General features: G+C 48.2%; 1 protein-coding gene across 1 annotated transcript in view; it reads left to right on the forward strand.

The window, feature by feature from the left end:
* Positions 1-14234, forward strand: part of PTPRT (protein tyrosine phosphatase receptor type T) — a 1128529-nt gene that overhangs the window by 806235 nt on the left and 308060 nt on the right. The window contains exons 10-11 of the mRNA XM_073880268.1: positions 11216-11417; positions 12802-12904. Of these exons, the coding sequence (XP_073736369.1) occupies positions 11216-11417; positions 12802-12904 (305 nt within the window). The remainder of the gene's footprint in view (positions 1-11215; positions 11418-12801; positions 12905-14234) is intronic.

The following is a 14234-nucleotide window of genomic DNA, read 5'->3' on the forward strand; positions in this document are numbered from 1 at the left end:
ATGTGACTTAGGCATTTTGGGCAAAAATACCACACAAGGGGTATGCCTTTCTCAGAGCGTCTTACCAGGAGGCTCCTGATGTCCATATTTCTCATTACTGGAGTTGCTAACTTTGATCATTTGGTTAGGAAGATAGCATGCACTTATTGAACATCTACTGTGTTTCCTTTTCGGGATACAAAAGTAAATAAAATGTTACCCGTGCTCCCAAGAAACTGTCAAGTCTCATGGACAAATGGTGTCCTAGTTACTATTGCCGTATAAGAAACCATGCCAGAATTTAGTGGCGGAGAGCAACAATTTCACTATGCTCACAGATTCTGGGCCCAGGAGTTCCAAAGGGTGTGGCAGAGGTGGCTCGTCTCAGCCCCACGATGTCTAGGGACTCAACCAAATAGACTCAAATGACTAGGAGTGACCAGACAGAGAAGTGGGGCCATCTGGAGGCTTGCTCACTTACCAGACTGGTGCCCACATAGCTATGGCTCCCAGCCTGGATTCAGTGGGGGCTTTCGCCTCTCCGTGGGCCCCATGCTTCCTCACAGAATGGCAGCGTCTGGCACAGCAGCCTGCATGTTAGAGACTCGAGTGTCCCCCTGTGGACAGGTCAGGAGCTGCATTGCCCTTGTGACCCAGTCCCAGAAGTCACACCGCATCATTTCCTCCATCTTCTATTGGTCAAAGCAATCACAAGTCCTTCTCGACTCATGGAGGGGGACAAAAGCTCCGCCTCTTGAGGGGATGAGTGTCAAAGGATTGTGGCCATTTGTAAAAAACACGAAAAAATGGAGAAGCACCGAAGGGTCTTTCTACTTACACAGGTTTGGAAACTCAACCCCAAGAGGACAGGAACTTCACCAACTTGGGCCTCATTAATTATTAAATACACAGTTTAATTTAGTGTCAGCCATGTACCAGACAGGTGTGGATCCAGCTGTCAGGGGTGCTTGCCAGGTCCCTCCATGGGGTGGCAGGCCCAGATGGACCCACGACAAAGCTTTGTGGTCTGACCACTGCAGGTAGCCACCACCGCATCCCCCCCCCGGTACCTGGTCACACATGGACACGTGCAAAGGGTCAGGAATGAGGTGCAGCGCAGGGTGGAAAATGCTGGACTTTGGCATCAGAATGACTTCAGTGTAAACCGGGCTGTGCCACATTCCGAGTTTGTTACATTTTCATCCTTAATCCTCATTTAGTAAACCTCATTGACTTCTGCTCTGTGCCAAGCTGGGTGATGGCAGTTACAGCAGTAAACAAATGGAATCCAGGCCTTGCCCTCAGTGAAGGATTTCCCCGGGCTGTCTCTGCCAGAAAGCCCATGTGCAGCGCTGCAAGGTTCCGGGGAGCAGGGTCAGGGGATTATTCGACTGCTCTCACATCTCCATGCCCAAAGCCAACTGGAGAGGAATTGGTCACGCAATTTAGCAACCTAACCAGGTCAAACTCAGCAGAACAGAAATCAGCTGAGTGTGAAGTTGGAAGGCAAGCAGCTTACATCTAGAAACCCAGGAAATATTGCAATGCAGACTAAAAGCAATTGGGAATATCACTAGACAGACTCATTAACCAAGGAGGTTTCTGTGAAAATAAGAAAATCATAGCACCCAGGGGCACCCCAGCACGAGATTAAAAGCTGAAAGGAGGTTCAAGCTTCATATTATTAAGCTACATTATGACAGTTTAGGAAGGAAGAATTGAGAGCCATCCGAGTTGGTGGTGGCTCTGTTAGGGGAATCTGACTGCCTGCGTCTTTGAAATTCAGAGCAGTGTGACAGAGTGAAGCTCTCAGAATATCCCTCCCGTGTGGGGAAGCCAGAGCAAGGGAGAGGGGGACACTGGGAGAAGGGCTGTGGTGCTTTGGGGGCAGGGAGGGGGACAAGTATTGACAGGAACACACTCACCTGAAGTTTGGCCAGGAGCTGAAGGCCAAGGTGGTGATTTAGGGAAGGGAGGGAGGTGCACAAGGTAAGTACTCAATAAGTGTTCTTGTTATTACCACCTACAGACCAACTTTGCAGCTTGGGTTGCTGGGTGGTAAATATTAATGACCCCGGGCCAGCTGGATTCTGAGCTTGCTTCCTCCTCGTGTTTGATCCCGAAGACATCCAGGAAACCAGTCAAAGTCAGGGAACAGGATATTGATTGGAAATCAGTACAAGCCATGTTGGGCACACAAGCCAGCTTCCCTTCTGTAGCACCTCTTTTACCTGTGGCAACACACACGAGACTAGGACAAGCTCCCTACGGGGTGGCGGCCGGCCTGAGGAGTCCGGCCACTGCAGGTCTTGGTTCCTGTGCTGGCAGCTCTGCGGAAGGAATGCAGCCCAGGCAAGGTGTTTGCAGGGCAAACCACACCCCCAGTCTGGGCCTCTGACCCTGGGAGCCAGAGAAGCCTGGCAGGCCCTGGCAAATGCTAGCGGAGCGCTTTGGCAGGTGACGTTGCAAAAACATCCTGGGCACTTAGCTCCATAAGTGGTGGTTCTTGGTTTCAGTGTAGGTTCTCCAAAGGCTGAGATCCACGGTCTTCCTTTCCCTCCTCTTTCCATTCCTGGATGTCAGCAGCATCAGGAGGTCCAGGCTAGCGGACTCTCCCAGCTCTTCCCATCAGTGTCCAGCCTTCGAAGACTCATCTGCCTTCAGGCCTGGCACCAAGTGTTGGGGATACTATTCTTCACCAGCCAGGACTCAACAGCTCTTGAATTCACTCCCTTCTCCATCCCCTCAGCTTCCAGTCTAAACCAGGCCTTCTGTGTCACCTGTCATCTGAATGAGGGCCAGACCCTCCAAAAGGGCCCTGTTCCTCCAGTCAGTTCAATCCTTCTTCCACTTGCCAGGAAATGCTCCTGTTCAGATTCAGCATGCATGAGAATCACCTGGAGAACCTGTGAAAACAGATTCCTGGGCTCCAACCCAGACATTTTGATCAGTGGGTGTGGGATAGGCCCATGAATCTGCATCTCTAACAAGCTCCCAGGTGATGCTGATGCTCTCTTGGCTCTGGACCACAATTTCAGTAGCACTGCTCTTAAATTAGGGTATGACCCTGTCTCTCTCTTGATAGCCTACCCACTCCTTCAGTGGCTTTCTATTACCATCAAGATAAAATGTAAACACTCGGGTATTCTATGACCAACCTCAAAGCAGGGCTGTCACATTCTGTTGTATAGTTTGTGCACTGCACAATGACACACCACTAAGAGGATGAAATCCATGAAGCACTGAACTGTATTTGTCAGGATCACTATGACTGGGCATGAGGAAGAGTCTATCTTCTTCTTGTCATAGGGGCACCCTCAGCTCACTGATGTACCAGGGGCTGGGATGGAGGGCACCTGCATCTGCCTTTTGCTAGCTTCCACAAAAGTACTACATAGGCCAGCAGTCATCCTACCTAGGAGCATCTCTGCAGCTTCTACTTCCTCCCTTCTTCCCTGTCTCCCAGCCCTCTCTCGCCTTCTTCACCTCGTTAACACCTTCACTCTATCTGGGAAAGACTTCCTGGCCCCAGAAACCTTCTCTAAGATATATGCTCCTGAGATCCAGCCTCCTTTCCTTCAGCGCAGTAAACCTTCTGTGCCTTTGCCACTCATTCCTGTGGGCATGCCTGTCTCCCCAACCCGACGGTATGTTTCTGAAGGCTCCCTGGTGCTTAGCACAGGGCCAAGGCAAGAGCGGAGTGAATACTTGTCATAGATTCTGTTCCGCAGCCACAAAGACCTCCCAGGTGCCAAATCTGGCATGCCACTTTTTGTTGTTGTTTTGTGAACATTTTATTTTGAAGTAATTCTGAATTTACAGAGAAGTTGCAAAAACAGTGCAGAGAGTTCTATACCCTTCACACAACTTCCCCGAATATTAACGTCTCACGTAGCCACAGCGTATTTATCCAAACTGAGAATTCACGTCAGTGCCTTACTGTTGACTAGACCTCAGACTTTTTTCTCAGATTGCCTGAGTTTTTTTCCACAGGGGTCCTTTTCTCCCCTCTAGGTCCCCATGTAGCATTTATATGTCACATCTTCTCTTCCTCCCCCCCGCCCCCGAGGCAGGACTGGATCCCAGGACCCTGGGATCATGACCTGAGCCGAAGGCAGACGCTTAACCGATTGAGGCAGCCAGGTACCCTGATGTTTGTTTATATGTTTGTTTTAATTGGTGGGCTGAGATTCTAGGGAAAAAGACCACAGAGGGCATATACCCTTCTCATCACATCATACGAGGTGCTCTTGAGCTCAATATGACTGATCATTGGCAGTGTTGACCTTGGTTAAGGGGGTGTCAGCCAGGTCTCTCCACTTTAAGCTACTGGAATCCCCCTTTCATACTAGGTCTGTGTAAAGTGAGCCACTAGGTCCAGCCCACACTCAAGGAGAGAGGGATCAGGACCCCCTCCGGGGGGGAGGGGTGCCAAAGAATCTGTGTTCTGCTGGTGAAACCACAATGGTAGCTAGTAACCCTGGGGGGAGACAAGGCTGTGCAGACATGTCACTCCCCCTCAGTGGGGTCCACCGAACTCCGCATTCACCCACAGTCGTGCCTGCAGCCTTTACCGTTGCACTCTGGTGCTCCCTGGTGAGTCCCCTTCCTTTCAGCATGCCCTTTGAGGACACCTGTCCTTGGCACGGGCCCCGGTTTGCAATTGTTCTGCTAAATCCCCTTCATGTAAAGGGTCCAGTTCTACCACTCTCAGCCCTGTCGGCCCCATAGCATCTCCTAGAGGAATTTAAAACTGTACTGATGCCCAGGTCTTTGTGTCCGGAGCATTTGACTCTGTTAGTTCCGGTGGGGTGCAGGCATTAATACTTTACAAAAGGTCTTCAAGGGCGTTCTGTGCTCTGGAGTCCGGGCCGAGGACCATGGGCCCAGCCCCACGCTCTGGCAGCTTCGCCGGGAAGCTGTCCTCACTCGCTCGGGCAGAACCGGTCACTCCCAAAATCTGTGTTCCTCGAGGACTTGGTTCCTGGCAGTATCCATCAGTGCCTCTCTTTGTCCCCAGAGTCAGAAACTGAGTTAGAAACACCAGGAGCAGTAGGATGCGTGTCAGTCATACTCATTTTCCTGCTGCAGTTACAGCCCTCCGCTCTCTAGGAGAAACGAGGGCCCCGTGGCCAAGAAGTCACTGGCATGTGCACTTCAGCCATCCCTGCATCCACACTGTTCAGAAGGAACGTGCTCACATTTGATTTTTTAATTTTCAGGAAACCAAAAATACAACACTAACACTTCTGACGAGAAGAGATGACCTTGAATAGGTCCTCCTCTTGGCTGTTTACCTTGGAGCTCACCAAGATGGCAAAGACCATGCCTATAAACCCTTTTACAATAGATCCAAAAAAGGGAGAAAATATTTCAACCGTTTGTTTTGAGTTTAAAGAAAAATAAAATTAATTTAACCTTTTTTTTTTCTTTAAATGAACTGACCATGTTGGTAGCCTTGTTAGGACTCTATGAGGGTGAAACCTCCGGAGTATGGGTTGGAAGCCATGTGGAGACAGTCAGGAATAGATGGGATGCCTAATTGTAGGGTACTGACTTATCCCTCCCCCAAGGGGTCTAGGACAAAGACAGCAGGGGTGTAGTGAGAGGGGGGAGGGTGCTAAGCTATGGCGGATGCTTCTGGAGCATCACGCTATAAGCAGGCAGGTCTTGACACACTTTATGCAGCTGATGCTGTTATGGGTTTCCTCCACTTGGGGTCATCTAGTTGGGAGTGAGCTCTTTGAACAGCGCTCTGGTCCTTCCAGGACATCGCCGTGGGTTCTAAGTGACTTCTCCAAGCTCTTGCTGCATCATGGCACCCACATTCAGGCACCAGCTGAGATGAGACCATGGGGAAGTAGAGGCAGCGGAGAACACTTCATGAACTGTGGGTTCCCGCCTGTCCTTCGGCACACTGCCCCCTGGCACACAAAGCCTCCCTCATGCCTGCTTTGACTTGCCACCTCTCTTGGCTTCAGTATCCTGAGCTAAGGAATGGCAATGACCATAAAGAACCCAAACCATTTTTTGGAGGATTAAAGGAGATGGTTTTTATGTCAGCCCCCCCCCCCCCAGTGCCTGGCACATAGTGAGTGCCCCAAATTGTGTTTTTGTCATAATTGCAACTTCCGGCCCCCTGCTTCTGCATCCTGGCCACTTCCCTCACCCCTATTTTATCTCATATCTTCTCTCACCCTCCCCTGCTCCATGCAGCATCTCATTCTCGGGACCAGAATCTCTTCAGCTGCTCTGTCTGAATTTACCCCATACCCAGCCCAGTGCCTGGACCACAGCATGGCTCAATCTGAGCGTGTTTAAGAAACAAACAGGTCTTTCCTGGTGGGGCTTTTTGAGGGTAATCATTTCCTTCTGTTCTTCCTATCTCTCTTGCCCCATCCTCTGCAGCCTGGGCTAGAAAGGCTGCTTGTTCTTCACAAGGTGACCCATGGTCCATGGCGGCCAGAGCCTTGATGCAAAGGCAGAAGCTGCTCATGGACCCCCCTGGAGCCTCATTCCTGATCAAAGAGGCTGCCTTCCAGGAGTGAAGAAGTGAGGGTCACTCTGCAACATCAAACAGAAACCAAAATTAAAATGATTATTTAACGCTGGAAGAACCCTACGTTCAGAGAAGTGAAGCAAATTGCTCAAACTGCATAGCTAGTTTGATCATTTATACCGCATGGGGAAGCATGTATCTTAACTGGATAAGATCCTTGCCCTTGTGGAGCTTAAAGTCTACTACAGGGGTCAGCAAACTTTTTCTGTAAAGCAGCAGAGAGTAAATGTTTTACAGTGTATGAGCCATAGTCTCTCTGCCATGACTTAATTCCCCCCCCTGAAGTGTGGAAGCAACCATAGTGATCCATAACTGAAAGGCGTGGGCTGTGCTCCGGTAAACCTTTACGTACCAACACACATGATGAGACACATTTGGCTTCCAGGTTTTCCTTTTTTCAACCCTTGGGCTAGTGGAAAAGGGACTCGTGAATGAAACAATTGCATGGCTCACTGTAAAGTTAGTGGTTCAAAGGGAAGAGATGTTCTTCTGGGAACATAAAATAGGAGGACCGGAGAGTCGGAGAAGGTACTCATGGAAAGTGTCATTTGCAGGGGGAGGGTGCCTTTTATGTGTTTATTTTTGTAAATTTCAGTATAGTTAACATACAGTGTTACATGTGGCAGGTGTATGATACTGTGATTCAACATTTCTGTACATTACTCAGTGCTTCTCAGGATAAGTGTCCTCTTTAATCCCCACCATCTGTTTCACCCATCCCCCCACCCACCTCCCCTCTGGTGACCATCCATTTGTTGAAGTGTCATTTTAAGTGAGATATAAAGATGAGGAGTCATTGATTAGGTGAAAGGAAGGCATGGGAGGGTTAAGTGTTTTCAGCTGACAGAATAGTTGGTGCAAAGACCCTGTGGCCAAAGGAACCATAGCTCTTTTCAGACACTGGAATAGAGCCTTGGAACACAAAAGGGATGGTGCGGGAGGCCAGCTCATGCAGAGAGTGATGAAAACCACAGGGTAAGAGTGTGCTCTTAATCCCAAGAGCAATGGGAAGCCACTGCTTTTTTTACTCTAAGGGGTGATATGACTGGATTCTCCATATGAAGTGCTCACTCTGGCTTCTGGCTGGGAATCTCCCTGACAGCGATCAAAAGAGACCCGGGTTGATAGGCAGCTCAGCACCCTTTCCCCCACTAACTATTTTATGTTTGCTATTCTAACAAATCTTGCTCTTCTTCCAATTCCAAAGTTCACATTGCATTATGCATTTCATGGCCACACAGCTCCATCCCATTCCATTTTTCTCACCTCCTGGCTTTCCCTCCCCAGCCCAATCCCCGACTAACTTTGTAAAACTTGCAAGTTAAATTTTTCAAAGACTGTTTCTGACAAGGCAGTGGGAATTAGATTTGGTGAAGCCCTTCATAAAAAATTGAAGACACGCTATATTAACATACATTGATTTATTCATAGTGTTTCATTACAAGTAAGTGAGGATCCTGTAATACCAGGAAAGGTTAGGAGAGCAGGGGAGCACAGTATATTATATTGACAGCTCGGTGGAAATTGAGTCACTTTTGGATTGAATTTGGAGCGCAGAAAAGGAATTGGCTAGTAAATAAGGCATGAGTTTTACCTCCCAGTGTCTGCATATCAGTGTGCTTGCCACCAGCCCAGGCAGGGGGACAGGGGCAGAATTTCAAAATGCATGAGCACCTGATGGACTGGGGTCGGCTGCCACCCAGCAGAGCTCTCTGGATGTCTCTGTTCTTGTGCCACTGGGAAACTGGAATCCAGCTGTACACGGGGGGCTCAGCTCTCCCATTTGCTCACCACCCTCCAGTCACACTGGGCTCTCCTCACTCCTCCCCACCCTGTTCCTCCCCCAGGCCTTCACCCAGGCAGTTCCCCTTGCTGTGAACCTAGAATGCTCTCACCTGTGCTCTGACTCTGTCATCATCAGACGTCAGCTCACTTCTCCCCTGAGAAACCTCCAGGAGCACACTGTCTTAGTTTGGCGACCCTGAGACACAGACTCGAATACAAGTAGATTACTGAGAAGCGGGAGTGGGGAAGGGAAAGGAAGGTAGCCAGTGATGGATGTGTTCCCCAGCTGGCTACCTTTGGAGGCAGTCAGAGTGGAATCCCTCCAGGAAGTCCCCTGGGATGCTGTGGGGGTGTCACGTGGGAGGAGCCCAGCGAATGTGTACATCAGCTACCGTTAGTGTGGTCGCTGGGGTGCTAATTATCCAGAGCTTCCTGCAAGTGCCCCCCCCCCCCGCCTCGGAACAGCACTCACGCACAGAGAGGCAGATGTTTGCAGTGCTTCCCTCTGAGAAGCGTGGAGGCAGCAGAGGTGACCAGAGGGAAAGTTGGGAACAGGTTCACCAAGGACCTGCGGCCCCGGGTGCTCCTGGCCGGTGGCTCTGCTTGCAAAGTGCCCAAATCCTTAGGCTCCGCGTGTTTCTCCTCCAGGGTTTGCTCTGCTCCAAGGAGTCTGGCCTCGCTCCTCGGCAGGTGACATTGATTGCTACACAGCTACTGCTGAACGGAGGACAGAGAACTTACCTCTGTCTCCAAAACGTCTGGTGCCCTTGCCAGAAACAGCAAACTGCTTATTTTGGTTATGAAGTTGGTGTGTTCCTGTTTCAGTCTGGGTTTGGTCTTCCCGTCAAGTCTGAGACGTTCTTTACAGAAGACAGAGTGATGTTAGGTGTCTGTGTCTTTGCCTTACCTCGCTCTGGAATGGAAGACCCCAGGGCACAAGGTCAAGCCTGCATTCACGTGGGCTGTTCCCAGCAGAACACAGCACAGGTCCCAGAATACAGGCCTGCACGGGAAACATTTGTGAAGGAGCAAATAAGTGGATGAGTAAATGGATGAATGCATTCTTTAGGTAATGACGTGTTTGTCTCCAAGCCCGGCAGCTCCTTACAGAATAAGGAGCACAGCGTTCAGATCCAGCAGACCTGGGTTTGCTCATGTGTCGGTGGTAGAACAGTGCATGATCATGAGAATGCGTGATCTCTAGTGACACGGGACAGCCTGCATGAATCTCACCAACATAATGTGGAGTGAAAGAAGCCAGACATGCAAGAGTACACCGTGTATGGTTCCATTTATATAAAATACAAGACCGGGCAAAACTAGTCTGTGCTGTTAGAAGTCAGGATAGAGGTTATCCTTGCTGGGTTGTGGGGGCGGGGGGGGAGGGGGGAGGGGCGGATCGGAAGGGGGTACAAAGCCTACGTCTTGGTTCCAGTGATGTTCTGTCTCTTGACTGGGTGCTGGGTTAGAACAGACTAGATGAAACAAACACACAATCCTGTGTTCGTCACTTTAACAACTGTGTGATTTAGGAACGTGGCACTCAAAATGTGATCTGTGGGGGCTGGTGCTGGAATGCCACCTGTTTGGTTACTTTCACAGCAGGGTAAGTGCAGAAATTGAGAGTGAATGCTTAGAAACTCTCGTAGTACCTTGACATGGCTGCAACACCCAAGTGTGGGATGAGTGGATGGGTCTCATTGCACGGAGTGCAGACCAATTTGGCTATGACCAGACTCACGTGATGAGTCCCATGTGGTCTGCAGATCATGATGGGTCCGCAGTGGATTGAGAAACACAAAACTGGGCCTTCACCGTAGAGAGTTTGGAAAGTGTTGATTTCATGCAAGTTACTTCCAGTTGAGCCTCAGTGTCTCCAACATTAAAAATGAGAATAAGTATCCTGATGCCCCAAGGTTTGGGGAAGAGGAACAAGATAATGCATGAAAAAGCACCAGAGAAAACAAATAATACATTATATGTTAAAAAAAAAAAAAAGAAGATAGCAGGAGGGGAAGAATGAAGGGGGGGAAATCGGAGGGGGAGACAAACCATGAGAGACGATGGACTCTGAAAAACAAACTGAGGGTTCTAGAGGGGAGGGGGGTGGGGGATGGGTTAGCCTGGTGATGGGTATTAAGGAGGGCACGTTCTGCATGGAGCACTTGGTGTTATATGCAAATAATGAATCATGGAACACTACATCAAAAACTAATGATGTAATGTATGGTGATTAACATAATAATAAAAATAAATAAAAAAAAATAAAGTGAAGAGCAGTAAAAAAAGAAAAAGCACCAGAAAGTGCCACGTGGACACCAAGGGAAATGGGAACTGCCTTTTAAATTAGCCTTCCAAACCATTCTTATTGGGTGCTGTGCATAAACCCCGCTCTTGGTGTTGTCCAATATGGCAGCCTCTGGCCACACGTGGTTCCTATGCTTTTGAAATGTAGCTAGTCCAGATGGAGATGTGCCTTAAGGACAAAGTACATACTAGATTTCTAAGATCTAATATGAATAACAGAATATAAGATACCACGTCAAGTTTTAAGGCTGATGACAGGTTGAAATAATTCTTTGCAAATATCGGGTTCAACAAAATATATTATTAAAATTAATTTTACTTTCTTCTCTTTTCACGTGACCACTAGAAGGTTGAAAAGCATGTGCATGGCTCACATTCTGTTTCTGTTGGGCAGCAAGGCTCCCGTGTATCAACAGTGGAGTATTCGAGGCTGGGATAATCTGGAAGGTGGACGGTCACAGTAGAGCTTGCTTTTCAAGCCCACATGCCTCCTTCTCTTTGCTTCTCCTGATGTTCCCCTGGATGAGCTCTGTCCAGCTTCCTGAGTGAGGTATTTACTTGTTTGTTTGCTGACTTGTTGTACAGATCAACTACAAGGCTGTTGGCTCACTGGACCCGAGTGCTGACCTCTCCAGCCAGCGGGGGAAAGTCTTCAAGCTCCGGAATGAAACCCACCACCTCTTTGTGGGTCTGTACCCGGGGACCACCTACTCCTTCACCATCAAGGCCAGCACAGCAAAGGGCTTCGGGCCCCCTGTCACCACTAGGATTGCCACCAAAATTTCAGGTATCTCTCTTAATAGAAAGGGAAAAGGGAAGAAGCTTATTCTGGGTTTTTTCCCCCCATTCCTAATTTTCTGGGAGCAAAAAAGGGCAGAGCCAGCTGTCACCTGGTGGTATTGGAGCAATTAGGACGATGCAGTCCCTAACGTGTTAGCATGGTAGTCTTGTGAAGAAACCAAATCCACGAACTTCCTAAAGTGTAAAAAACATACTAATTAGACTAGACCCCAGGAACGCTAAGTGATTCAGCAAATAATTTACCACACAACTGCATTAAATAGTACATTTTTTCTCATACAAATTGGTTTGTAAAAATGTGCTTTCAGCAATATTCCTTTTGGCAGTACAGAGCACAGCACAAGTTCTCATGAAATGTCTGAGAATGAATGAATGAATGAATGAATGAATGAATGAATGAACGAACGAATGAATGACTAGTACAAAGCCTTAGAAGTCTGAGATTTTGCCTGCCATCCCCAGGAGGGCCCCCTCCACCACCGGGCAACATCAATATAGAATTATCTTGGATCCCATTTTACAATTTTCATTTTTTGAGACTACCTGTGCAGTTCTGGCCTGCATACATACATATTTTGCATAGATACCCACAGTGGTTTTTGCAGCTTAATGTTTTCACTTATCTTTATACCATAAGCATTTTCCATGTTGGTACATTGCTTTCATGATAATGTTCTGGCAAGTGGATGGACGTAATTTAATTAAACATTCCCCTGTGGTTGGATATATTTGGTGCTTCCATGTTTTTATAACATAATGCTTCAATAAACATGTTACAGAATAAAGTTTAATTCCTTGATTTGGATTATAACTTTAGGATTAAATTCCAGAAATTGAAATACTGAATTAAAAGGCATGTGGGTTTTAATAGCTCTTAATATAAATGGCTAGATTACCTTCCCAAGGGATTAGACTTTCATACTCCTATCAGTTGGGGCTGAGAGAAGGGAGGGTCTCATGAAAAAAAAAAAGAGAGAGAGAAAAGATAAGAGGAACTAGTTCATCACTGCTGTAATTTGCATTTCAAATGTGTTGAAGAAGATCGGCTCTGCCTTCATGTCTTTGTTAAGTACTTAGACTTCCTGCATCTGTTTATTTGGTGTGGAACTTTTTGATTCCTGAGGGCTGCTGGCCATCTCATGGCCATTCTTCCCCAGACTCTTGTGCACCTGGGAGGGACCTGCGGGCAGGTGGGAAGGAGAGCATTCTCTGCTGAAAGCCTGGGACACCATGTGACTCTCACCCAACCCTTTCCCACCTGTCCCGCTACTGGTCATCCTGGGTATCTTTAGGGATGGCCCCAACGGGGAGGTGGTGAGCTGGGTTTGGGACCCGTGCTGAGTGCCCCCCTCTCTCTGCTCTCTGCCCAGCTCCATCGATGCCTGAATATGACACAGACACCCCACTGAATGAGACAGACACGACCATCACAGTGATGCTGAAGCCCGCTCAGTCACGGGGAGCCCCTGTCAGGTGAGAAAGCTTCTTCCCTTGGACTTTGCCAGCAACTACACTTCGCCCCAGGGTTGCAGCTTTCAGATTGGTTCAGTTTGGGGGCACCTGGGGGGCTTAGTCAGTTAAGCATCTGACTTCTGATCTCAGCTCAGGTCTTGATCTGAGTCATGAGTTCAAGCCCTGTGTTGGGCTCCATGCTGAGCATGGAACCTACTTTAAAAAAAAAAAAAATCGGCTCAGCTGAGTTCAACAAGCATGCGTTGAGCATCTTATATGCCAGGAATGGATGGGGCACAAGGGATCAAAACGATTTGTTTATTCATTCCTTCAGCAAACATTTATTGGGCACTCACTCAGGGCCCGGCACTGTTTAACTGCCTGGGAGACAGCAGTGAACCAGCTGTGAAGGAGTCATTTTCTAAAGAAAGTCACACTTGAGTTGGGAAGCAAGAAACATGAGAACATAATTACAATACAGTGCATGCTTATGGAGATATACATAGGTCATTATGAAAGCTCAGGGAAGACATTCCCAGCTGACATTCTCAAGTGACACCAAGCTGTATCTTAAATGTTATATAAGATTTTGCCAAAGTAGTAAGAGGGTTCAACATGAGCAAGGCATGAAGGAGAGAAACAGCCTGATATCATGGGAGCAACCAGGAGTAGTTAATTCAAGGCTCAGGACTTTCCTTTAGCATCAAGGTCAAGGCAGGAGCAGTTGGGTGAGAAGGGGGGCCATGTTTGAGAAGTTCCAGCTTCTCTGAGGGCCCTTAGGGAGCCACTGGATAGTCCCCTGCAATGTTACTTTTATGATACTGGAGGCTGGAAGACCAGCCAGGATGGAGGCTATTGAGAGGGTCTAGTTCTCTGTTTTCCGACCTGGATCCAGCTCTACCCAGAAAGTGTAGGTGGCAGAGGAAACAGAATCAACGGCCAACAGCTTGGAAGTTGCCATGTATTCTAAAGATTTCGAACAGTGTTTGACTCTAAGTTAGGCCTTGCAACAGGTGTGTGTAGTACTCATGGAGCATCTGGCCATAGAACTTTTGTCTTATATTTTCCACATGGGTTGTTCCAGAACTGTCCTACCTGTGATGAGCCAGAGCAGATGGTGGCTCTTCCGTCAGATGAATCGTCACCTGACTTACTGTTTTTCTCCCTGTTACTCTCAGGCAACGTGGTCCTTTGCTTCTCTCTATGCACGGATTTCACTCTCTCTGTACATTCTATAAGTGATTGTCCTCATTTTCACGTGAAGGTACCAAGGCTCAGAAATGCCCAGGAACACACAGGAGTTGGTAGGAGAGCTGAACTCAAATGCAGGTCCTCCAGGTGCCAAATCATA

This window comes from Callorhinus ursinus, unplaced genomic scaffold (genome assembly GCF_003265705.2).
Source record: "Callorhinus ursinus isolate GAN/ISIS: 27379988/994484 unplaced genomic scaffold, GSC_fseal_2.0 scaffold38, whole genome shotgun sequence".
Lineage (NCBI taxonomy): Eukaryota > Metazoa > Chordata > Mammalia > Carnivora > Otariidae > Callorhinus > Callorhinus ursinus.